The 24,508-nt window shown below is 45.0% G+C and overlaps 2 protein-coding genes across 3 annotated transcripts in view; one reads left to right on the top strand and one right to left on the bottom strand.

Moving 5' to 3' along the window:
- Positions 1-24,508, top strand: part of SOAT1 (sterol O-acyltransferase 1) — a 124,603-nt gene that overhangs the window by 18,358 nt on the left and 81,737 nt on the right. The window contains exons 1-2 of one of the 2 annotated variants that reach the window (XM_073593070.1): positions 2,548-2,653; positions 2,769-2,889. In XM_073593070.1, the coding sequence (XP_073449171.1) occupies positions 2,609-2,653; positions 2,769-2,889 (166 nt within the window). In that variant the 5' untranslated portion in view covers positions 2,548-2,608. Of the gene's footprint in view, positions 1-2,547; positions 2,654-2,768; positions 2,890-24,508 lie in introns of those variants that run through there. The other variant, XM_073593071.1, reaches the window with a different exon arrangement.
- Positions 1-24,508, bottom strand: part of FRRS1 (ferric chelate reductase 1) — a 249,808-nt gene that overhangs the window by 222,429 nt on the left and 2,871 nt on the right. The window lies entirely within an intron of this gene.

Here is a 24,508-nt window from a genome sequence, read left to right as displayed (position 1 = left end):
CCAGAAGGATCCAGGGGGGGAAGGGGGCCGAACAAACTTCCACTCAGATTGCTGTGGCAATCCGACCGGAAGTGAAAGTGGGGTACCTGCTGTATTTCCACTTTTGCAGTCAAATTTGAGAAAACTCTACTATATATTTATTATGTGTTCCCATTCCCACAGCATATGTCTTACGCGAATATTTCTCAGGAGGAAGCCTCATGGCTGACGGCAAGGATTCATGACCAATAAGGTTTATTTACTAAAGCTGAAGAGTGCAAAATCGGGCTCACTTCTGCATAGAATCCAATCCGCTTCTAATCTTTGGCAATAAAACCTGGAAGCTGATTGGCTTCTATGCAGAAGTGAGTCTGATTTTTTTGCACTCTCCAGCTTTACTAGATAAACCCCAATGTCAGGGTGAGTCTGTCCTTAGAAAAGGTTGAATCTCCTCTCATTGACATTGAGTGCATCCGGAAAGTATTCACAGCGCTTCACTTTTTCCACAATTTATGTTACAGCCTTATTCCAAAATGGATTACATTTATTATTTTCCTCAAAATTCTACAAACAATACCCCATAATGACAACATGAAATAAGTTTGTTTTGAAAGCTTTGCTAATTTTTTTTTTTTTTTTTTTTTTTTAAATAAAGGAAAAAAATCACAGGTACATAGTTTTCACAGCCTTTGCCACGACACTCAAAATTAAGCTCAGGTGCATCCTGTTTCCACTGATCATTCTTGAGATGTTTCTGCAAATTGATTGGAGTCCACCTGTGGTAAACTTGGTTGATTGGACATGATTTGGAAAGGCACACACCTGTCTATATAAGACATCATGTCATGTCTTGAGGAAACCAGGCACCGCTCATCATCTGGCCAATGCCATACCTACAGTGAAGCATGGTGGTGGCAGCATCATGCTGTGGGGATGTTTTTCAGCAGCAGGAACTGGAGAGACTAGTCAGGATTGAGGGAAGATGAATGCAGCAATGTACAGAGACATCCTTGATGAAAACCTGCTCCAGAGCACTCTGGACTTCAGACTGGGGCGAAGGTTCATCTTACAACAGGAGAACAACCCTAAGCACACAGCCAAGATAACAAAGAAGTGGCTATGGGACAACTCTGTGAATGGCGATGAGTGGCCCAATTGAACATCTCTGAAGAGATCTGAAAATGTCTGTGCACTGACACTCCCCATCCAACCTGATGGAGCTTCAGAGGTCCTGCAAAGAAGAATGGGAGAAACTGCAAAAAAATAGGTGTGCCAAGCTTGTAGCATCATACTCAAAAAGAACTGAGACTGTAATTTGTGCCAAAGGTGCTTCAACAAAGTATTGAGCAAGGGCTGTCAATACTTATGTACACGATATATATAATTTTTGTTTTTTTTAATTTGCAAAGGGTTCAAACAACCTTCTTTTACGTTGTTATTATGGGGTATTGTTTGTAGAATTTTGAGGAAAATTATGAATTTAATCAATTTTGGAATAAGGCTGTAACATAACAAAATGTGGAAAAAGTTAAACATTATGAATACTGTCAGGATGCACTCTACAATGGAGAAGCCTGGCTTGTTAAGTCCTCATGCACACGGACGTTTTTACAGCTGCTTTTTTTGCAGCTTAAAAAGGCCTGCCTATGTTAGTCTATGGCTTCATGCCCACCTAGGCGTTTTTGAGCTGCAAGTGGCATAGGCGTTTTTAGGCTGTAAAAAAAACCCAGGACCAGTGGGTTCTGAGAGACGTTTTTCAGCTGTAAAAACGCTCAAAAACGTCATTCACCAACGTTTTTTAGCGTTTTTGATCCATTGAAAAAAAAAAAAAATTAAAAAAAAAAAAAAAAAAAACGCTCAAACGCTATTGCAAAAACGCTGAAAAACGCTGAAAAAAGTTTTAAAAAATCGCTGCAAAGATACTGGCGTTTTCATAACGTTTTTTTAACAGCCTGTGTGCATGAGGGCTAACTGTTAACCTTTTTGTTAGGACAGACTGCTCAGTTTACAACTAATAATGAAGATCTGTCAGCACAGTACAGACAGGATTAACTATGGCTTTTCAGCCCCCTCATAATTAGAGAATTAGTAGGATTTTATAGTGCTGAGTTTCCGGAAAGAGTGTATAAAAAGGCCAGCTGATAATATATTTTTATATAGATAGATTGATTCTACCAAGGAAATAGGAACATGTAACAAATATGAAGTAGGTGTTATCCCAACTTTGACTGCAAAAGTAGAAATGCACTTTTTAGTGACAGATCTGCTGATCATTCTTGCTAAAGGTTTACAGGCAGTATTGCTCTTTGGACCATGGTTAAATATCATCATATCATTTCTTCTGGCTATTGTTTTTTTTTAGCTCCCTGTTGGATGCAGTCCAGTCATATTTGTGTTAATCTGGGTTTAGCATGTTCTATGTGTGGAAAGATCTATCTTGTTCTAATATTTCTAATACAAGGTGTAGAATCCTTTCTGTGGCTGTGTTCCAACCAGCAGATGTTAGTTTGCAGATCCTTAACACCGGCCAGGAGGCGGCTGCCAGTAAGCTAGGAATAACACCTAACAACATCCTGTATTGAACACATGACCAAACAAGCTTTCACCTTTCCGTCTAGCCCAGGCTTCTATGTGCTCTGACCAGTATTCCATTACTTGTTCTCTTCTAACTTATGTACTTTTTAACTATTATTATGAACTATTTGAAAGCATGTGTTCTTCATATAAATTTGACATTTTAATTTCTCTTGAATCTTTTTTAATCATTTTATTTTCATATGTTTTTCTAGACCATGTCTGAGGACGATTGTCGCGTTTTACGGAGTCGTCGTTTAGTCTCCAAACCTCCGGAGAAAGAGGAAGTTATAAGAAGAACAGAAGCAGACAGACCGTTCAGAAATATGACGAACGGTAGGAATCAGATTATTGTTTATCGCTCGAAAAACGATTGCTATGAAATGGTTTTCTCGTAGTTCCCCTACGTTTGAAGACTGGCAAACACAAGTTAGTGTCACATTGTTGAAGGAGCAGCAGGTGTCCCAACGCAGGGGTAACCATAATAAATTCTTTAAACTATGGGAGCCATGGATTAGCTCCTCTATCGCTTTTCTCACCCAGGCTACTGCAATGTTAACTTGGAGAGTAATAAAACGAACACTATAGGAGTACTCAAGCCTATTCTCACCAGTATATATGTTACATAGGATTATGTGACATGATATAGGCCAGTAGTGAGGAGTAAGTATTGTTGTCAAATGGATATCACTATGTGCTGGTGGAGCATTTGTATATAGGGCTGCAACTAACGATTATTTTCAAGATCGATTAGTTGGCCGATTTATTGATTCGATTAATCGGTAATAACCTTAAAAGTGTGGTGTATAATATAGTTAATATGTAAAGCTTTTTTTTTTTTTAAGGCAATTTATTCTTCAATATCTATATGCAGTGGTAAATATAAATAACCAACTATATGGATGGGGAGCAAAATCTCGAATTCACTCTGAGAATAACAGACAGAAGAGATATACTGTATATACTATTAGAGGGTGAATCTGGTAAATATCATCAGACTCGGAGATCAAATTTATTATTTAAAGAAGAAAAAATTAAAGACTGTTGTGTGGATTTTCAGACAGAACTGTAGTATATTATATGAAATTTTAAGAAAATTTTCTAATTGCTAATGGGGTTAAATCGACATTCATTTTCGACCACAGTGATGGGAAAATTCTAAGGAGCAGAATAGAAAACTTCTTTTTGGTCAAAGTAATTTTCAGACAGTGTATGTGGTTTTCATTCAGAAATTACATTCATTAAAAACTGAATTTTAAAAGCAAGTGAAATTTTCAAACGACATTCTTTCATTCAGCGAATGTACAAAGATTTTTCATATGAATATTCTCATCCAGAAATTGATGCATGTATGGCCAGCATAAGGCCTCGTACACACGGTTTGATTGTTTTACGACCGAGCGTCTAATTTTTGTCAAAAGCGCGTCTGCAGGATTTTGTCTAGCATACTAACTATCCGCAGATTGTCGTTTGACAAACACGAACGTAGTGACATACTATGAGAGTATAAAGAAGAAGTTCATTTCTTACCCTTTGGGCCCCTTCTGCTAATTTCATGTTAGTAGAAGTTTGGTGAGCGTTGATTTGCGATTTTCAGCTCATACAAAACAAATGCTTTTTAAAATAAGTTTGGCATAACTACATCAGTATCACCAGCAAAGCAGCTTCATTATTATCCCATTGAAGATGAGGATGTGCGCTACATTTTGACATTTCATCAATTACCGCGTCACGATTGTTAATTCTAGATTACGAACAGAAGTTTACAAGACCGAACAGTCGCTCCTTGATTCCAAGCATGTGTGTTTGTACTTTCGACTTTTGTGTGACGATTTCTGTACTGACCATCTGAAAATCAAACATTGAGTTCACATCCAACAAAAATTTTATAGCCTGCACATCCAGCTTTTGTCTGACGAAAAAGTCCAATCGGCTGTCGAAAGCCCCGTACTAACGATCCGAAGATCTGAAGACCACTTGTCTTACGAATTTTCCCGTCTGATTTTCGTATCATGTGTACCGAGACCTTAGTCTCGGTTCGCACCTAAGCAGTTTTCTTTTGATCCGTTTCTGCAATGCTTTTTTCACATGCGATTCTGCTACGATTTGGGTTTCGCAAATTTCGGCAAGAACGCACTACATGCTTTTCTGACGCTTCTCCCCTAAAGTCTTTTGAGGCAAACAAGCAAAAAAAAAAAAAAACAGTTTTGCGTTTGAAAAAAAGGTCCCTGACCTTTTCCAAATACGCAGCGGCTGATGTGAACGTTTCACATAGGAAACCATGTTAAATGCACTGTAGTGCTCTTTTGCAGAATGCACTAAAAAAAAAAAGCATTTGTTTGACCCAGGCCTAAGAGTAGTAGTAGTAGTAGTAGTAGTAGTAGTAGTAGTAGTAGTAGTATGCTTTGAGAGATGGATATTTTAACTCTGAGTGAGACATGCTAAAATCTGAGTCTTATTATTATATATTTTTTTCTTTTCATGGATATGATCACTTTAAATATAATGCACAATACTGGTAAAAGTTTACCTTTGTAATAGCAATGCCTTCTATTACCTCCAGTCTATCAGCCTCCACCTTCTCTGGGTTCAGATGCTTCCCTGCAAAGTGTCTTTTAACCACTTCCCACCCGGCCTATAACAGAATGATGGCCGGGTGGTGGATCTGTTATCCTGACTGGGCGTCATATGATATGCCCATCAGTGCTGCATATCAGTGCCCATCAATTCTACATATCAGTGCCGCCTCATCAGTGTTTGTAGGGTCCCAGATACAGTACAATGAAGATTGTCACTTTAGGACAGGGAGTGTGCTACTGGCAGGATCAATACCATTCAGTGAAAATAAAGGATAATACGCCTGGAAAAAAAAACTGTTGCAGCCACCACAGATATAGACTGGTAAGCTGCAATATAATGCATTTTTGTTCTTGGGTTTTAGTGGGCTTTAAGAACTGCTACATGACAAAATAATTATTGCAATCCAGTTTAGACAAATGCATTTGCCCAGGCTGTTTAGATTGCTGAGAGTAACATTATAAATTTAAACCTGTTATGAGGAATACATGAGATGTTCTGAAAATACTAGTTGCTTGGCTGTTATGCTAAGGCACTGACTTCATTACTGATCTAGGACAGTATGCAAATAAGAGCTAGCTGTTATCTGCATACTTATTTCCGATCATTTACCCCGAGTATGGAAGTAAGAGGGTGAGAGTGCTTGCCGGGCAACAAACACCATATGCTAGGTTTGTGCATAATGACTATCATTACCTGCATGGTTAGGTGTAGCCATAAGCTGGGTACACAGGATCCAAGTATTTGGACAGTGTGTACAGCTGCCTGTCCAACAAACTGGTCTCGCAGCCAATTAGTGCTCGCAGCCATTGGCCAGTGTGTTCTGGTGAAGGGGCCCCTGTCGGAATACAACAGCAAAGCGCGGGGAGAAGCACCACCATTGCTTGTGTTGGTAGGGCGTTTTTTTTATTGAGCCTGCTGGGTTGAACAAAAAAAAAAACTGCGTGTGTATACCAAGCTTAATTCTCCTTGGCATCCACTTATCAAGCTAGCTTTTTACTAGTCTGCAGCACAATTTTTTACAACAATCCTTTACAAATCTTACAGCAGAGCTCAGGCTGGAAGTGGGAAAAGTATCACAAAGAGCCACTCAGTTGTGCAGCAGTGATCATTTAGTGATAAGGGGCATGTGGATCAGAGGAGAGAGCAAGTAACTGATATTAGCTCAATGGTGTTCTTTCACTGCCTAATCACAGGGAAAGGAGGGACAAGACCTGTGAGCGGTGAAAAGTTAATTAATATATACTTACCTTTATTCTCTGTTCCACCTGCAGTGCCTAGGTGAAGGTGATGTTGGCATCCTTTAGGCAAGATCCCAGGAAATGCTGGGTACTGTGCCATCTTGCGAGAATTGTGGTAACCAGCATTCCCCGGGATATCGCCTGAAGGATGCTGACGTCACGCCATGCAGGAAGATGGAGGTAATTATTTTAAATTCTCCCCCCCCCCCCCCCCCTCCGTGTTTGTGTGTGTGTGTGTGTGTTTTCTCTGGGAGTGGTTTAAAATGGGGGAGGAAAGGAGCTTGTACTAATTAAGCTGACCTTGCGTGAAGTGCAAGGTCCATTTTAACTGCAGTAGCAAAAACTAGGTCTCCTGCCCTGTCAGACAAGGATGTCCTGTGTGGCAGAGGTGTGGTAATCTCTGGACTGGATGGGCAGACCTACAAATCCTTTGATAGGTAAAACGGCTGACAAATAATATTTTGTCTGTTTATTTAAATGATTGCTTCGAGTTCCTTGAAGAAACTCTGTTCTGGGATAAAGGGGGCCAATTACTACAGGTATATGAAGGGCAGGAACCCAGAGGTACCTGCGCCAAAGTGCAGCAGCCACCAAAACTGGCCTTTAGTGACCAAATTTCAGGCCTTCTTGACAGCAAAGCTTGTGCACTTCCCATAAGCAAAGGAAATTTCCCACTCCTACACATTCCTATTGTCCAGTTTGGCTGTCAGCCTTCGATCGCTTTTACAGGGCTGTTCTGAGGAAATTTACCTGTCGCTTCTTCAGACAGATCTGAACAGAAGCTCAAGTTTAGATGGGCAGATGGATGTAAACATGTGCGTCCATTTCCATCCGCTTATGTGTGCCCACTAGTTCCAGACAGGAGCCTTTTCATAATCTCATCTAAGCTTTAAACTAACTTTTAAGTGCTTACCTTTCAGAATTCCATGCATTGTTTTGGATTGCTGAAAATAAGTCCAAAATGCTCCCTGCTGTTTTGAAAACTTTGAAATTTGTGCAAGGTTCTTTTGGTGGGCCAAATGTACAGTTTAATAAGGCCACGTGCACACTTGAGCTCAAGAGCAGGCATTTGATGTGTGTGTGTGTTTGTTTTTATCCTGCCTTTTTAGATGATGATTAATAATAATAATTATCTGGATTTATATAGCGCTGACAGTTTTTGCGCAGTGCTTTACAACAGTAGGGCAGACAGTACAATTACTATAAGATTCAATACATGCCTCTATGTTAATGTATGTGTCTAAGCACACAAAGGTGTTTAGAGGCAGAAAAATCACTTGTGTGTTCAAGAGAGGAGCATTTTGGCTGTAAAAAAAATGGTAACATTGGCTAAATGCGTGTAAACGTGTCTAAACATGCTTAAAGGATAAGTTCAGCTTCAGGAACATGTTGCTTGTTCCCCCTTTTTTTGGGTGGAACTTGTAACATGTTCCCGCTCCTACAGTGCCTCGGCGATCTGAGCCCTCTGTGGGTCAGCAGTATTGGGAGAAGTTCCCCAGACCAGCTGTCCCTTTGAAAAGAGCTAGGCCATGTGGGGCTCCGCCCACACGGCCAGGTCATTCATTCAGAGTTCTGTGAATGAATGAACTACAAGTACAGATATCCTTTGCGGCTGTCGAGTTCTCAATTAACTGCCACGGCGCTGTTGAGTCAGTTCCTGTCAGTGTGCAACTACCTGACAATACAATGAACGGGTAAACCACTTGCATCAGGGCTTGACAAACTTGCTTTGAATCTAGGAGCCAGCTAAAAAAAAGTTAGGAGACAGTTTTTTTGAACCAGTTGCCTATTGGGCACTTTCGCCCCCTTCCTGCCAAGGCCAATTTTGAGCTTTCAGCACTGTCACACTTTGACAATTTCACGGTCATGTAACACTCCCCATATATTTTTTATCTTTTTTTTTTTTTTCCCCCCACACAAATAGAGCTTTCTTTTGATGGTATTTCTTTCTCGAACATCACGGGACACAGAGCCACAGTAATTACTGATGGGTTATATAGGTATCACTGGTGATTGGACACTGGCACACCCTATCAGGAAGTTCAACCCCCTATATAATCCCTCCCCCTTGCAGGGATACCTCAGTTTTTACGCCAGTGTCTTAGGTGATGGACGTGTAAAGATGTCCTGTGCTGAGCTCCAAAGGGAATATCCTAAGATCCTATACTGGGGCAAGCCAGGCGAACCGGATCCATTCAAAGTGTCTTTTCATGGCCGAATTGAATGGTACCCGGGCCTCGTGTCCGAAGAAACGAGGTTTTACCCGTAATGCTTCTCTTTTTAGAGAGCTGGACCCCGCAGATCAGAAAATGGCTTTAAACTTCCTAATTTCTGGCGAGGTGCTTTACGGTCCCAGAACTGTTGGATCCCCCTACTGATGGGGGCCCCAGTCTCTGACGGTTTATTCAAACGGAGCCCACTGTGAGAGGTGAAGATTGGGTCTGTGTAAACAGCACCCTGCGGCTGGATAAGGTAAGAGGAGATTCCACAGAATTTTTGAGTTCTAGTGGCTTTTCTCCTTTAAGGTAAATGCATGCTATGCCTATTGTGACCACCGGGGGCTGCCAAGAGCACAAACCTGCACATGCTGACTCTGTCTCAGGTGTTGTAATCGCTGATTATGTCCCAGCGTCTCAAGCAGGCTGCAAACAGGTAAGGTGGAAGGGGGGATTTCTCATGTTTGAATGTTCCCCCCCAGGCTAGAGAGGGGCCACAGTGGTCTAGAAAGTGGTTATACTACCCGGGCTCTGCGGCCTAATGGCCACCATCTCTGAAGATAGCCATTCAGGCAGATCTTGTTACCAGCCTCCCTCCTTCCCCGCCCCCCCCCCCCCCCCCCCCATCCCCAGCCTTTCTCCAGAAGCATGACAGGAGAGTCGGCAGTGCGGGAAGCGCTCGTTTTTTTCAAAACTCGAGGGGGGGGGGCGGTAGAGGAGGGGGCGGGACGTCAGCACAGAGTGCTTAGACTCCCACTCAGGCAAGCTGCAGGCTATTAAAGGCACTCTGTACAGGTGCACTCAGCCTTCTGAGAGACACAGAGCTTACGGTCGCATGTAAGGTGGGACACAGGCATTCTCCTAGGCAGCATTTACTGAAGTAACACCAGACTGAGCATTGGGTAGCAAGGCTTTTAGCCAGACTACATCGCTCAGCGGGCAGTGTTCATTTGTATACCTCACACCTTGTTGCTTTGCACTATGGGTAGAAGAGGTTCAAGCACCCCAGGAACCAGAGACACTAGGGGATCTCGTTCAGGTTCTGAGGGCCCCCTGTCGGCAGCATCCTCCCCCCCCTAAAGATGGGCCAGGGACGGCTAGCCGGGGAGAGCCATCGGGGTCAGGGGCTACACCTGCCTCTGGCACTTCAGCCCCTGTATATATTACACAAGAGGTTTTTTCCTCAACCATTAATGGTCTAGAGGAAAGATTAATGGCCGTGATTACGTCTTCACTCAGTGGAAGAAAACGCACTAGGCTTTCCTCTGTTCCCCAAGACCCTCAGACAGAGGAGCTCTGGGATAAAGGAGATGAATCCCTTTCAGAGGATCGGGATGGGACGGATGATTCCTCTTCGGGGGAATCAGGTGGAGAGGGACCCTCTGCGACTTCCCAAGAGGAGAAAGTCTTAGTGCAGATCCTCACTGGATTGGTCCGCTCCACATTTAAGTTGCCCATACCTGAAACTGCTAAGGAATCCTCTTCTGCTTTGGGGTCACTGAAACCTTTCCAAGCAGCACATGCTTTTCCTGTTCATACTTTACTTGAAAAGCTCATTTATTCTGAGTGGGATCACCCAGACAAACGTTTTTTTCCGCCGAGAAAGTTTTCAACACTTTATCCGATGGAAGAAAAGTTTATTAAAATGTGGGGAATACCGGCTATTGATGCCGCCATTTCCTCCGTAAATAATAGCCTGACTTGTCCTGTAGACAATGCTCAGATGCTCAGGGATCCTGTAGATAAAAGGATGGAATCCCTATTGAAGGATGTTTTCTCCTTAGCAGGATCAGTGGCCCAACCTGCAGTAGCAGCGATTGGAGTCTGTCAATACTTAAGAGACCATGTTAAGCAGGTCATCAAAGTATTACCTGAACAGCAGGCCCAGGGGTTTGCTAACCTTCCAGCGGCCTTATGCTTTGTGGTTGACGCCATTAGAGATTCTATCGTGCAAACCTCCCGTCTTTCACTGGGGTTGGTGCATATACGTAGAATCCTATGGTTGAAAAATTGGTCAGCCGAAGCACCATGTAAGAAGCTACTGGCTGGGTTTCCATTTCGTGGTGCAAGGTTGTTTGGAGAGGACTTGGATAACTATATCAAGAGAATCTCTTGTGGGAAAAGCACTCTCTTACCTGTCAAGAAGAAGAGTAAGCGTCCCTCTTTCAAACGGACTCTTTCCCCAGCCCCGGGGGCTTCAGCCTCCAGGCAGTCTCGACGGCCGCCTCCATCGGGGTCCAGAGACAAGAGTCAACCCCAGGGACAAAAGAAGTCCTAGGGAAAGACGCCTACTAGGCAAAACACTAAGACCTCTGCATGAGGGGGCGCCCCCGCTCACTCGAGTGGGGGGAAGACTGCGACAGTTCTCAGAGCTCTGGCACAAGGACTTCCAGGACAGATGGGTAGTCTCCACGGTAACCTTAGGGTACAAGCTGGAGTTTCAGGAATTCCCTTCTCCTCGGTTCCTCAGATCAAATGTTCCCAGAGACCCAGAGAAGAAGCAGTCGCTCCTTCTAGCGTTAGAGTGACTTTTGTCGCAGGAGGTCATTATGATAGTTCCCGCAAAGGACCAGGGATTGGGCTTCTATTCCAACCTTTTTACGGTCCAAAAGCCAAATGGGGATGTCAGGCCCATTTTGGACTTAAGGGATCTGAACCGATTCCTAAGGATTCAATCCTTCCGCATGGAATCAATTCGAACAGTAGTTCCCACCCTGCAGGGAGGAGAATTTCTGGCATCAATAGACATCAGAGATGCATATCTGCATGTGCCCATTTTTCCTGCTCACCAGAAGTTTCTGCGCTTCGAGGTAGGAGGGTGCCATTTCCAGTTTGTGGCTCTGCCTTTCGGGATAGCCACTGCACCTCGAGTGTTCACAAAGATCTTGGCTCCTCCTCTGGCCAGATTAAGGGCTCAGGGTATAGCTGTCATAGCATACCTAGACGACCTGCTCTTGATAGACCGGTCGGTAGCCTCTTTGAATGGAAACTTGAGGACCACGGTCAGGTATCTAGAACACCTGGGTTGGATCCTCAACTTAGAAAAGTCTTTCCTAAAACCAGTAAGAAGACTGGAGTATTTAGGTCTGATTATAGATACAAGCCAGGAGAAAATATTTCTACCCCAGGCAAAGATCACTGCTTTGAGAGAGCTGATTCTGACAGTAAGGACCAAGAAGGGTCCCTCAGTCCGCCTTTGTATGAGGCTACTAGGGAAGATGGTGTCTTCATTCGAAGCAGTTCCCTATGCTCAGTTTCACTCAAGAATGCTGCAACACAGTATTCTGTCGACCTGGAACAAGAAGGTTCAGGCATTAGACTTTCCGATGCACCTGTCGCATGCGGTGCGTCAGAGCCTCAATTGGTGGCTCATACCCGAAAACCTGCAGAAGGGGAAATCCTTTCTACCCGTTACCTGGACGGTGGTAACAACAGATGCCAGTCTGTCAGGTTGGGGAGCAGTTCTGGAACAGGCTGCGGTCCAAGGGGTATGGTCCAAGACAGAGAGGACCTTACCCATCAACATTCTGGAGATCCGGGCGATACATCTAGCTCTAAAGGCCTGGACTATCAGGCTACAGGGTTGTCCGGTCAGGATCCAGTCCGACAATGCCACAGCAGTGGCTTATGTCAATCATCAGGGAGGCACCTGGAGCCGAGCTGCTCAAAAAGAGGTGAACCAGATCTTAGTCTGGGCAGAGATGCATGTGCCATGCATATCGGCAGTTTTCATCCCGGGAATAGAGAATTGGCAGGCGGACTATCTAAGTCGCCAGCAGTTACTTCCAGGGGAATGGTCTCTGCATCCCGACGTCTTTTGGGCCATATGCCAAAGATGGGGGGTTCCAGATGTAGATCTCTTTGCATCCCGATTCAACAAAAAGATAGACAGATTTGTGGCAAGGACAAAAGATCCTCTTGCATGCGGGACGGATGCGTTGGTGATTCCGTGGCATCGGTTCTCACTGATTTACGCATTCCCGCCTATTCTGCTACTACCACGACTCCTTCGCAGGATCAGGCAGGAAAGGAAGTCGGTGCTTCTGGTGGCCCCAGCTTGGCCCAGAAGGACTTGGTATGCAGAAATAGTAAGGATGACGGTAGGTTCCCCGTGGACACTACCGGAACGCCCAGACCTGTTATGTCAAGGTCCAGTGTTCCATCCTGCCTTACAAACGCTAAATTTGACAGTTTGGCTATTGAGACCCACGTTCTGAAGAGTCGTGGGCTCTCAGGTCCTGTCATATCTACCTTGATTAATGCAAGGAAGCCAGCTTCCAGGATGATTTATCATAGAGTCTGGAAGGCTTATATAACCTGGTGTGAATCCAGAGGTTGGCATCCCAGGAAATATGTCATAGGTAGAATCCTTGATTTTCTACAGATGGGATTAGAGATGAAGCTGGCCTTGAGTACCATCAAGGGCCAGGTTTCTGCTTTATCAGTATTATTTCAGCGGCCACTTGCTTCGCATTCTTTGGTCCGAAACTTTATGCAGGGGGTGATGCGTCTTAATCCTCCGGTTAAAGCGCCCCTAAACCCCTGGGACTTGAATTTGGTCCTGGCTGTGTTACAGAAACGGCCTTTTGAACCAATAAGTCAGATTCCTTTGGCCTTGTTGACAAGGAAATTAATTTTTCTGGTGGCCATCTCTTCTGCTAGAAGAGTATCAGAATTAGCAGCTCTTTCCTGTAAGGAGCCTTATTTGATTATACACAAGGATAGAGTGGTACTACGCCCTCATCCTAGTTTTTTACCGAAGGTGGTTTCTGATTTTCATTTAAACCAAGACATTGTTCTACCTTCCTTTTTTCCAGATCCCTGTTCTCCGGAAGAGAGATCTCTACATTCGTTGGATGTAGTAAGAGCAGTTAAGGCCTATCTAGGGGCAACTACTCAGATCCGCAAGACGGATGTTTTGTTTGTGCTGCCAGAGGGTCCCAATAGAGGACAGGCAGCGTCAAAAGCTACCATTTCTAAATGGATTCGACAGTTGATCATTCAAGCTTACGGTTTGAAACAGAAGATTCCTCCGTTTCAGATCAGGGCACATTCCACAAGGGCTATTGGTGCTTCTTGGGCAGTGCATCACCGGGCCTCTATGGCTCAAATCTGCAAGGCCTCAACCTGGTCTTCAGTTCATACATTCACCAGATTCTATCAGGTGGATGTGAGAAGGCATGAGGATATCGCCTTTGGGCGTAGTGTGCTGCAGGCAGCGGTACAGGGTCTTCAGGTCTGATTGCACCCTACTTGGTCGTGGTTCCCCCCCCTCAGGTAGCATTGCTCTGGGACATCCCATCAGTAATTACTGTGGCTCTGTGTCCCGTGATGTTCGAGAAAAAAAATAGGATTTTTTAAAACAGCTTACCTGTAAAATCCTTTTCTTTCGAAGGACATCACGGGACACAGAGGTCCCGCCCCTCTTCTAATACACTATATTGCTTGGCTACAAAACTGAGGTATCCCTGCAAGGGGGAGGGATTATATAGGGGGTTGAACTTCCTGATAGGGTGTGCCAGTGTCCAATCACCAGTGATACCTATATAACCCATCAGTAATTACTGTGGCTCTGTGTCCCGTGATGTCCTTCGAAAGAAAAGGATTTTACAGGTAAGCTGTTTTAAAAAATCCTATTTTTAAGCACCACAAGTGCTTAAAATACCATCCTTCACTGATGTGTGGTGATGGGTTGCCCTGATTATCAGTGTAAATGTCCCCTGTCACAGGATAGCCAGTTATCAGCTTTCCTTTCCTTCCGCTGTGAGAGCGCTGAGGCAAGGAAATGCCAATAACCGGCACTTGTTTACATGTGATCAGCTATGATTGGATACAGCTTATCACAAGGTAAAGGGTTGCTGTGATTGTCCCTTTACCTCGATGTTACCTTGATCAGCCGTGTCAGAAAAACACAACGATCACAAAAAAAATGCCCGCAGTGGAGGGGGGGTGGCAATAGACGCTCTTTTAGAAATGGACGACAGCACTGTAGCAGGTCTTTCGGCTATAGTGCAGTCGGCAAGTGGGAGCTGAATGCGGACAGCTGACAAAAGCCCAGGCACCAGGATGCAATTTTTAGTCACCATGGCGACCTGGCGCCTGGCACTTGTGAGCCCTGGTTTACATTAACAGTCTGCAGGAGACCTGCATGGCATCAGCAATCTGCTGATCGCTGGTGCAATGCTTTGCAGGCTTTTACCTGCAAAAAAATTTTCATTTATTTACTCTTTTTTTTTTTTTTTTTTTTTTTTTTTTTGTGATATTTTCATTTCAGTGGCCAGAATAAGTGAAATTCTGGCCAATAAAATGTATAAACCACCAAGCACTTCATGCACCTAAACGCTTTTGCAAAAATGCGGCTTAGGTGTGTTTTTGAAGCTGATTTTCTCCTGCCAGGAGAAAAGTGTTTACAAAAGCCCCAGTAAGCATGAGGCCCAAGGATGAGCTGACTCGTGATCGTGACTCCAATACTTCCTGTGACCTTACACTGTGTACATCCTGGCAGCTTTCCTTGTGTTTCATCATTATGACCTCACTGTGACTAACAGTTGAAAACTGAACTCCAATAAACTCAGCAAGTGTAACAAGGATAAAGGTTTTTTGAGGGGGGAAAGTCACATTACAGAAATCGTTACAAGTTTATTTACCATTCATTTTGGAAGCTATTTTTAAAATTTCAGTATACATTAAAGCAGCTCACCTCATTGCTTACCTTGTCAGCTGCGTTTCCTTCTTAATTAGCCGGTCCAAAGACCCCCCCCCCGCAGTTTTCCTGTTCCTGGGTGGCTCCATTGTCTTGGATGGTCCATATGGAGCCACCCTTTCCTAAGCTGATGTTAAGGACACTACCTGAGCCTGCATTCACTGGCAACCAGAGAGGACTGGATGGAGTATGTATGTGCAGTGGCACTTGGAATTATGGGACATCAGGGGACTTTCTGTGTAGATGTGAGTGTTCTTTCCCAGACAGGAAGTCAGGGAAGCTGCACAGAGCAGGCTGGAGATGGCAGCTGTTAACTCCTAAAAGTTGCAAGTGTTTCTGGACCTTTTCTAATCATCAGACTCGACTGGCCAATACAAATGTACCTAAAAATTATAGCACTTCTTTAACCCGTTTGTAACACATGGTGGTATTGTATACACACCCCAGTCCATTTGGATGCTACATCCTGCCCAATATACAGTGCCTTGAAAAAGTATTCATACCCCTTGACATTTTCCACATTTTGTCACATTACAACCAAAAACATAAATGTATTTACACAAAAAGGCACATACAGTAATTGTGAAGTGGAAAGAAAATGATAAATGGTTTTCAATTTTTTTTTTTTTTTTTTACAAATAAATATCTGAAAAGTGTGGCGTGCATTTGTATTTGCCCCCCCTGAGTCATTACCTTTTGTAGAACCAGCTTTGCCCATCTAGAGTGACATGTTTGCTCATTCTTCTTTGCAAAATAGCTCAGGCTCTGTCAGATTGGATGGAGAGCATCTATGAACAGCAATTTTCATGTCTTGCCACAGATTCTCAATTGGATTTAGGTCTGGACTTTGACTGGGCCATTCTAACACATGAATATGCTTTATCTAAACCGTTCCATTGTAGCTCTGACTGTATGTTTAGGGTTGTTGTCCTGTTGGAAGGTGAACCTCCGCCCCAGTCTCAGGTCTTTTGCAGACTCTAACAGGTTTTCTTCTAAGATTGCTCTGTATTCGGCTCTATCCATCTTCCCATCAACTCTGACCAGCTTCCCTGTCCCTGCTGAAGAAAAGCATCCCTGAAATATGATGCTGCTACCACCATGTTTCACGGTGGGAATGGTGTGTTCAGGGTGATGTGCAGTGTTAGTTTTCTGCCACACATAGCGTTCTGTGCTCTGCTTTTAGGCCAAAAAGTTTAAACTTTTTGGTCCCATCTGACCGGAGCATCTTCTTCCACATGTTTGCTGTGTCCCCCACATGGCTTCTCACAAACTGTAAACGGGACTTCTTATGGCTTTTTTTCAACCATTGCTTTCTTCTTGCCATGCTTCCATAAAGGCCAGATTTGTGGAGTGCACGACTTATAGTTGTCCTGTGGACTAGGAATTGGCCGATAATCACTTTTTTTTTTTTTTTTTTTTTTTTTTAAGTATCAGTATCGGCACAAATGTACCCGATATTACCCATATTACTTCAAGGGGTTTTACTGGTGTGATGCGTGCAGCTGCATGCATCACCCCGGTACCGATCTTTAGAGCAGCCGCTCGGCTGTTATTACAAGCAGCGGGAGGGAACATTGCGCGCCCCCCCCCCCCCCACCACCACCACCACCCCTTGCCGCTTGCCCGGGCTTTCCCGTCCCATCACGGGATGCCCGAGTAACCAGCCGGCGCGAACGCCAGCTGTCCGAAGACCCGAAAGCCCTCGGTGCTTTCACACTAGAGACACAGCAGCGGCTGTTTCAGGTCGGTTTGTGAAACGACCCAATGTGAAAGGGGTCTTACTGTCACAACAATGTTTACATTCCTTGTGACAGCAATAACAATGATAAAAAAATAAAGTGTAAATTATTATTATTTTTTTTTTTTTTTTTTTAAATGTACAGAATATCGGCAGACAATATCGGCCTGAGAGGTGGCTGAAATATCGGTATTATATTGGCACCGAAAAACGATATCAGTCGATCCCTACTGTGGACAGATTCTCCAACCTGAGCTGTGGATCTCTGCAGCTCCTCCAGAGTTACCATGGGCCTCTTGGCTGCTTCTCTGATTAATGCTCTCCTTGCCCAGGCCTGTCAGTTTAGGTGGACGGCCATGTCTTGGTAGGTTTGTAGCTGTGCCGTACTCTTTCTGTTTTCAGATGATAGATTGAACAGTGCTCCATGAGATGTTCAAAGCTTGGGATATTTTTTAATAACCTAACCCTGCTTTAAACTTCTCAACCACTTTATCCCTTACCTGGCTGGTGTGTTCCTTGGCCTTCTTGATGCTGTTTGTGCACCAAGGTTCTCTAACAAACCTCTAAGGGCTCCACAGAACAGCTGTATTTATACTGAGAATAAATTACACACAGGTGGACTCTATTCACGAATTGGGTGACTTCTGAAAGCAATTTCGTTCCACTAGATTTTAGTTAGGGGTATCGGAATAAAGGGGGCTGAATACAAATGCACACCACATTTTTCACATATTTATTGGTAAAAAATTTTGAGAAATATTTTATCATTTTCCTTCCACTTCACAATTTATGTGCCACTTTGTGTTGGTCTATCATGTAAAATCCCAATAAAATACATTTATGGTTTTAGTTGTAACATGACAATGTGGAAACTTTCAAGGGGTATGAATAAGTTTTCAAGGTACTGTAACAAGGGCTAATTCACATAGCAGCACTGCACACTACCTGTAAATCAGGAGTATTGTTCTGTACCATTCTAGTCAAAGCTGCAATTCAGATATGTGTAGCAATTTAATGAGCACTTCATATAAAGTTAGTGATAGACATCTTAGGATTTCTTATCAGCAGACTCCAACCATGAGTCTTTGTGACTGATGGGTTTTGAATCTACTGTATACCGGAGTTATGCTATATTTATTTTTTTTAAAGGAAATGTGTATTTTTTATTTGGTGCTGCACTGACAGGACAGATGATGCCAATTCATGTCTTGGAAACAGAACGTGTCACCAGTATACCATCTTTCCTTTTTTAAGTTGTTTGTGAGCCATCACATCAAATGTCACAGGGTTCCCTTCATCATGCAAGTCTGTCAAATATCAGGCATGTGCCACCTGACAAGGGAACCTGCTTTACAAAATTTGGCTGCACAGAATTTGTCAGGTAAAACAGTTCCTATATTGGAGGTATGCCATGTATTTCAACAGTGTTTGTTTTCAGCTGCTAGTCTGGAGTTAGTTTTTTCAATTTGGATAAAGGAAGGGAGGGTTATAACCCCTATCAGTGTCAGTGGGTTTTTTTTTGGTTTTTTTTGCCATCTGTGTCCCATAAGGGATATTCTCCATTCATTCGCTGCAAAATTTGAAAGTAGTCAAAAAGATTATATATACAGTACTTCTGCTATACTATATGCTGACTGCTGTGTATGCTTCTCTCTAAGCAGCTCTCAACAGAGGGATTAATGGATCTGCTATGAAGGGACCCAGACACTGTAGGGTTTCTGGGCTCCCATCCACAACAAGATCTTGTGACCTACCCCCTTGCTTGTTAATGTAAGACCTTACAATACTTTAAGATGTTAGACCAAATAAGGGTCCATGTATTATATCTCAGAGAAGCAGAGCATTACAGCATGTGTCACACTCCAGTAATCGGAGTTCATACTCCCGGGTTGCTCACACAGCACAATAGCCACATGACACAAAGGAAAGAACTGAGAGTCCTAGTGTTTTGTCTCTTCTCTGGGTGAATGGTCAAAGACTTACTCATTACAAAGAACCTGAACAAAGTCTTCGTACCTTTTTGGTCACAGCTGTCAGATTATGTCGGTATATGCTTCCTGCTTGGAATTGTAAATTGCACTTTGATTAGTGACAGTACAATAAGGTTTATTTATCAGGATGACGGAGGAATTACTTTGACTTTTTTCTATAGCAAATAATACAGTTTAGACTCTTTGGGCAATAAGAACAGTTTTTGCTCCTGACTTCTCTTTTTTTTTTTTTTTTTTTTTTTGGGGGGGGTTCTGTTTATTCTGATCATCTCTCTATGAAGTGAAATCTAAGAAAAGTATTGCTTTTCTTGAATCTCCTAACTATACCTTTCCTGCAACCTAAAGTGGACATATCGGTAACGTTACATGTCCATGGATGAATTCTCAACATGCCACAATGTACAGCCAATAGTCTTATTGTTCAAAATGCTATATCAGTAAGTACTAGTGATTTAAAGGGGTTGTAAACCTTAATGCATCCTATGCATTAAGGTGAAAAAAATACCTGGCAGTGACCTGCCTCCCCCCCCCCCATTTCTCTTTCGTTCATTGACGGACACAGCTCCATTCTCTTGACCGTAGGGTTATGTTTTCCTCTGATATAACCCCTCAGCCTGCCTCCTGCAGCTCAGTTTATTTCTGCCTGGCAAAGAAGAAGGACCTAGGCTCCCTATCTGGACCATTGGTCCTGGGTTTTTTTTCTGGATTTTGCCTTTTTTGCGCAAGATTGTGGGGGATGCTGCAGACTAGCGGTGGTCGACGGTCCTTGAATCGTTCGTTGCCGGCGTGTGGGCGCAAGGGGGGTTAAGAAACGCCCCTTGCCCCCGCCCCCCCCCCCCCCCCTCCTCCGGGGAGAGCTCTGATTTCAGACTCGGGGCCCCGCAGTGACTGGTGGCCCCTGTTCTGATGTGTCAGAGGACGCTGACCAGGACCGATCGGACAGTGAGGATGATTCTGTGTCCGGGTTTGCGCAGGAAAAAGTGCTAGTTGGAGCACTTGTCACCGCTGTGCGTCATACCCTGAAAATACAGAATGTGGCAGTATCCTCTGCCGAGGTGGTGGTCCCTTTTGGGTCCTGTAAGCCAGCCCGTACTCCTAAGGTGTTTCCGTATCTGACTTACTTTTGATAAGTTCATATACAAGGAATAGGGTAGCCCGCAACGGACCTTTTCGGTCCCAAGACGAATGGCGGTGCGTGGACCCCCCAGTGTCTAGGTTAAACAAAGTAACCACGATCCCAGTAGAAGGGACTCCTGCATTTAAGGATCCTACCAACAGGAGGGCCGAGGCAGTGGCCCGATCCATCTTTATGGTAGTGGGGGCAGCGCTACGACCGGTACTGGCCACGGCATTAGTGTCGCAGACCCTTACTGAATGGGCGAAACTATTGCACCGTGAATTGGAGAAACAGCAGTCTCCTCCTGTCTGCGTGGAACTAGCAGACCAATTGGTGCAAGGCCTTAAGTATGTCTGTGATGCGGCCCTGGATACACTTCCCTTGCTCTCCAGCGCATCAGTATCAGCAGTGGTGCTGCGGCGCCTGATATGGCTGAAATGCTGGTCTGCGGACCAGGCATCTAAAAAAAGCCCTGACGGATTTGCCTTTTCTTGGTGAACGGCTTTTTTGAGCCTCGCTAGATGACATTAAGAATGTCACGGGTACATTAAGAATGTCACGGGTGGGAAGAGCACTTTGCTCCCACAGTCCAGGAAGAGTAAGGAGCCACGCCACAGGCAAGGGCCCTCCTTTTTCCGCTCAAAATATGCTTTTTCGTCCGCCCGGGACCTCCAGGTAAACGTTCCCAGTCCGACAGAGTGACTACTGAGCGACAGTAGCGTCCCTGGCCTCGCAAGACCAGCAAGCCCACGAGCAAAAGTGCTACCGCATGAAGGTTTGCCCCCGCCAAACACACATGTGGGGGTCACCTTTGGGACTTTGCAGTTCGGTGGGCCTCTCAGCTGTCCGACAAATGGGTCTGCGAACTGATTTCATCGGGCTACAAGATAGTTTCTCTCTTGGCCACCAGATTTTTTTTTTTCCCTCCAGCATACCCTTACTCCCGGCTCGCTGTTTGGGGCAGTAAGGGACCTGCTCAGCCGCAGGGTGATAGTGCCTGTTCCAGGAACGGAAATGTTTCAGGGATTTTATTACAATCTGTTTGTAGTCCCCAAAAAGGAAGGGGTGCGTCCAATCCTGGACCTAAAAGCCCTCAATTGCTTTGTGAAAGTACAGAGATTCAGAATGGAATCAGTTCGCTCCGTGGTCGCTGCACTCCGTCCGGGGGACTCTCTGGCGTCTCTGGATATCCAGGACGCGCACCTGCACATACCCATATGCCTCAAGCATCAGAGGTTTCTGTGATTTGCAGTAGGGGAAGACCACTACCAGTTTGTGGCTCTCCCTTTTGGTCTGGCTTCAGCACCCCGAGTCTTTACCAAGGTATTGGCTCCAATTTTCGCGTTGTTGCGACAACGTGGGATCTCAATCGTGGGTTACCTAGACGATCTCCTTCTGAGAGCAGCTTCCGCCCCAGAATTAAGGGAGGATGTGGCGATCACCATGCACACTCTACAAGAGTTTGGGTGGGTGTTGAACCTCAAGAAGTCGGTGCTAGTGCAGACTCCTCAATGTCTGGAGTACCTAGGCTTACTGCTGGACTCCGTGGATGCGAGAGTGTTTTTCCCTTCAGACAAGCTGCAGACTCAGGACCGCAGTGAAGCCGTTGAGGAGCCGCACGTGGTCGTCGCTGCGTTTCTGCATGCGAGTTCTGGGCCTTATGGTGGCTTCCTTCGAGGCGGTACAGTACACCCAATTTCACTCAGTCTTGCAGAGGGAGATATTGTCGAAATGGGACAAATCTCTGTTATCCCTGGATCGACAGATTTGGGTGAGCCAGTTGGTCAGGGACTCTCTTCTCTGGTGGCTGAGATCTCCAGCCCTTCGGTCCGGGAAATCGCTCCTACCGCTTCATTGGACGGTGATCACAACGGATGCCAACCTGACTGGCTGGGGTGGAGTATTGGGAGTATAATCGACACAGGGCCTCTGGTCGAGGGAGGAATTCCAGTTACCGATCAATGTGCTCGAGCTTCGAGCGATCAGGCTATGCCTCTCCACATGGTCGATGAGACTACAAGGACGTCCGATCAGGATCCAGTCAGACAATGCCACAGCGGTGGCATATGTCAACCATCAAGGAGGAACGAGAAGCTCGGCCGCAGCACGGGAGGTCACTCACATCCTTGCTCTGGATTGGCCTCGGTGTCCTTGATATGCCAACCTGATACGCCTGGTGGCGGATGCTCCTTGGCGGTTGCCGGTGCGGGAGGACCTCCTATCGCAAGGTCTGATACTTCATCCTGCTTTACCGTCGCTGGCTTTAACGGCGTGGCTGTTGAAAGCCAGGTGCTAAGGAACTGAGGTCTGTCAGACTCGGTCATTTCCACTATGCTGAGGGCAAGGAAATCTTCCTCCCTGAAGATTTATCATCGTACATGGAAGGCTTATATCTCCATGTGTGAGGAGATGGAGTGGCGCCCACGTACTTATTTGGTGGCTAGAGTCCTGCTGTTCTTACAGCGAGGAGCGGACCAGAAGTTGGCCTTGAGCACCGTTAAGGGACAGATTTCAGCTTTGGCTGTTTTTTCCAACGACCCGTGGTGTCTCACTCGTTGTTACGCACTTTTGTGCATGCGTTCGGCATGTAGTTCCTCCGGTGTGTCCACCTCCGTGGGATCTGAACCTGGTGCTGTCGGCGCTTCAGAAACTGCCGTTTGAGAAATTCCCTTGTTGACCCTGTCTCAGAAAAGGGTCTTTTTAGTTGCTATTACATCTGCCAGGAGGGTTTCAGAACTGGCGGCCTTGTCTTGCAATGTTGGACAAAGTTCATGTTGTTGTCCATGCAGTTTGATGCATTTGTCGCCCACTGATTCTACTGCGCTTGATTCAGAGGGTAACTCCTCCGTTTGGGGAGCACTTCTGGTTGTGGGTGAAGTTCTGTTTTGCGGTTTCCACCCCTCGTTATGACACTGCTTGGGGACGTCCTTACGGTCAAGAGAATGGAGCTGTGTCTGTCAATGAATGAAAGAGAAAATAGGATTTTTGTACTCACCGTAAAATCCTTTTCTCTGAAGTTCATTGGCGGACACAGCACCCACCCCTCCTTTTGATTATGTTATACTGCTTGTTGACGTACTGAGCTGCAGGAGGAAGGCTGAGGGGTTATATCAGAGGGACCGCCCCCTGGGTGGAACTGTATAGTTCTGTTTTTTTTTTTTTTCATGTTCTGCCTAGTCTCTCCTGAAAGGAGGAAGATATAACCCTACGGTCAAGAGAATGGAGCTGTGTCCGTCAATGAACTCCAGAGAAAAGGATTTTACAGTGAGTACAAAAATCCTATTTTTACTTACCTGAGCCCTGGAACTTGACCCGGTGTGGACACGCTGTCTCTCTGCCCGGGGTTCTCGGCTTTTGATTGGATAGATTGATAGCAGCGCAGCCATTGGCTCCCGCTGCTGTCAATCAAATCCAGTGACGCGGGCGGCAGGGCCGAGTCATGCATTCGGCGGCTATGGATGCCGAATGCTGGACTCTGGGGTGCGCCCGCAAGGTAACCCCCTCGGGAGATCGCTGGGGGACCCCAGAAGACAAGGTTCAGGGCCACTCTTTGCAAAACAAGCTGCACAGTAGAGTGAAGTGAAGTATGATATGTTTGTTATTAAAAAGCAAAAAAAACCCCCCTTACAATCACTTTAAGTCCATGCTTACATTACAGTGTTTCCCGCGAAAATAAGACCTACCCCATAAATAAGACCTAAAAAAAAAAAAAAAAAAAAAAAAAATAATAATAAAAAAAAAAACAAATGTAAAAAATCGATCCTTCACCTTTGTTAAAAAAAAAAAAGAAGAAAAAAGGAACTTATCCTTAGTTGTATGGGCTCAAGGTTTGTTACCTTCATGCATTCTACACTTGTAGGTAAAAATCCTTCTCTGTGCAGCAGATGGAAGCATGAATGCCAACATGTACTGTGACATACTGAAGCAGAGCATGATCCCCTCCCTTTGGAGACTGGGCTGCAGGGCAGTATTCCAATATAACGACCCCAAGCACACCTCCAAGATGACCACTGCCTTGCTAAAGGAGCTGAGGGTAAAGGTGATGGACTGGCCAAGCATGTCTCCAGACCTAAACCCTATTGAGCATCTGTGGGGCATCCTCAAACAGAAGGTGGAGGAGCGCAAGGCCTTTAACCACTTCCGGACTGGCTCACGACGATATGTTGGCACTTTAAAGAGGGATATCGTTGTTATGGCAGCTGCTAGCTACCATAACCCCGTATCCTCTTCTTCAGTGAGCGGTCCGGTTTCGGATAAAAGTGGTCTCTGCGGCGGATTCTCCACTAGATCACTTTTATCAGCGGCGGGAGAGGGTTCCCTCCGCCGCTTACCAGAGCTGCTGGCAGCGGTAGAGGCGATCAGATCCTTCTCT

Source organism: Aquarana catesbeiana, linkage group LG07 (genome assembly GCF_042186555.1).
Source record: "Aquarana catesbeiana isolate 2022-GZ linkage group LG07, ASM4218655v1, whole genome shotgun sequence".
NCBI lineage: Eukaryota > Metazoa > Chordata > Amphibia > Anura > Ranidae > Aquarana > Aquarana catesbeiana.
Note: the sequence above shows the minus strand (reverse complement) of the source record. Positions and strands in the feature narration are given on the sequence as shown.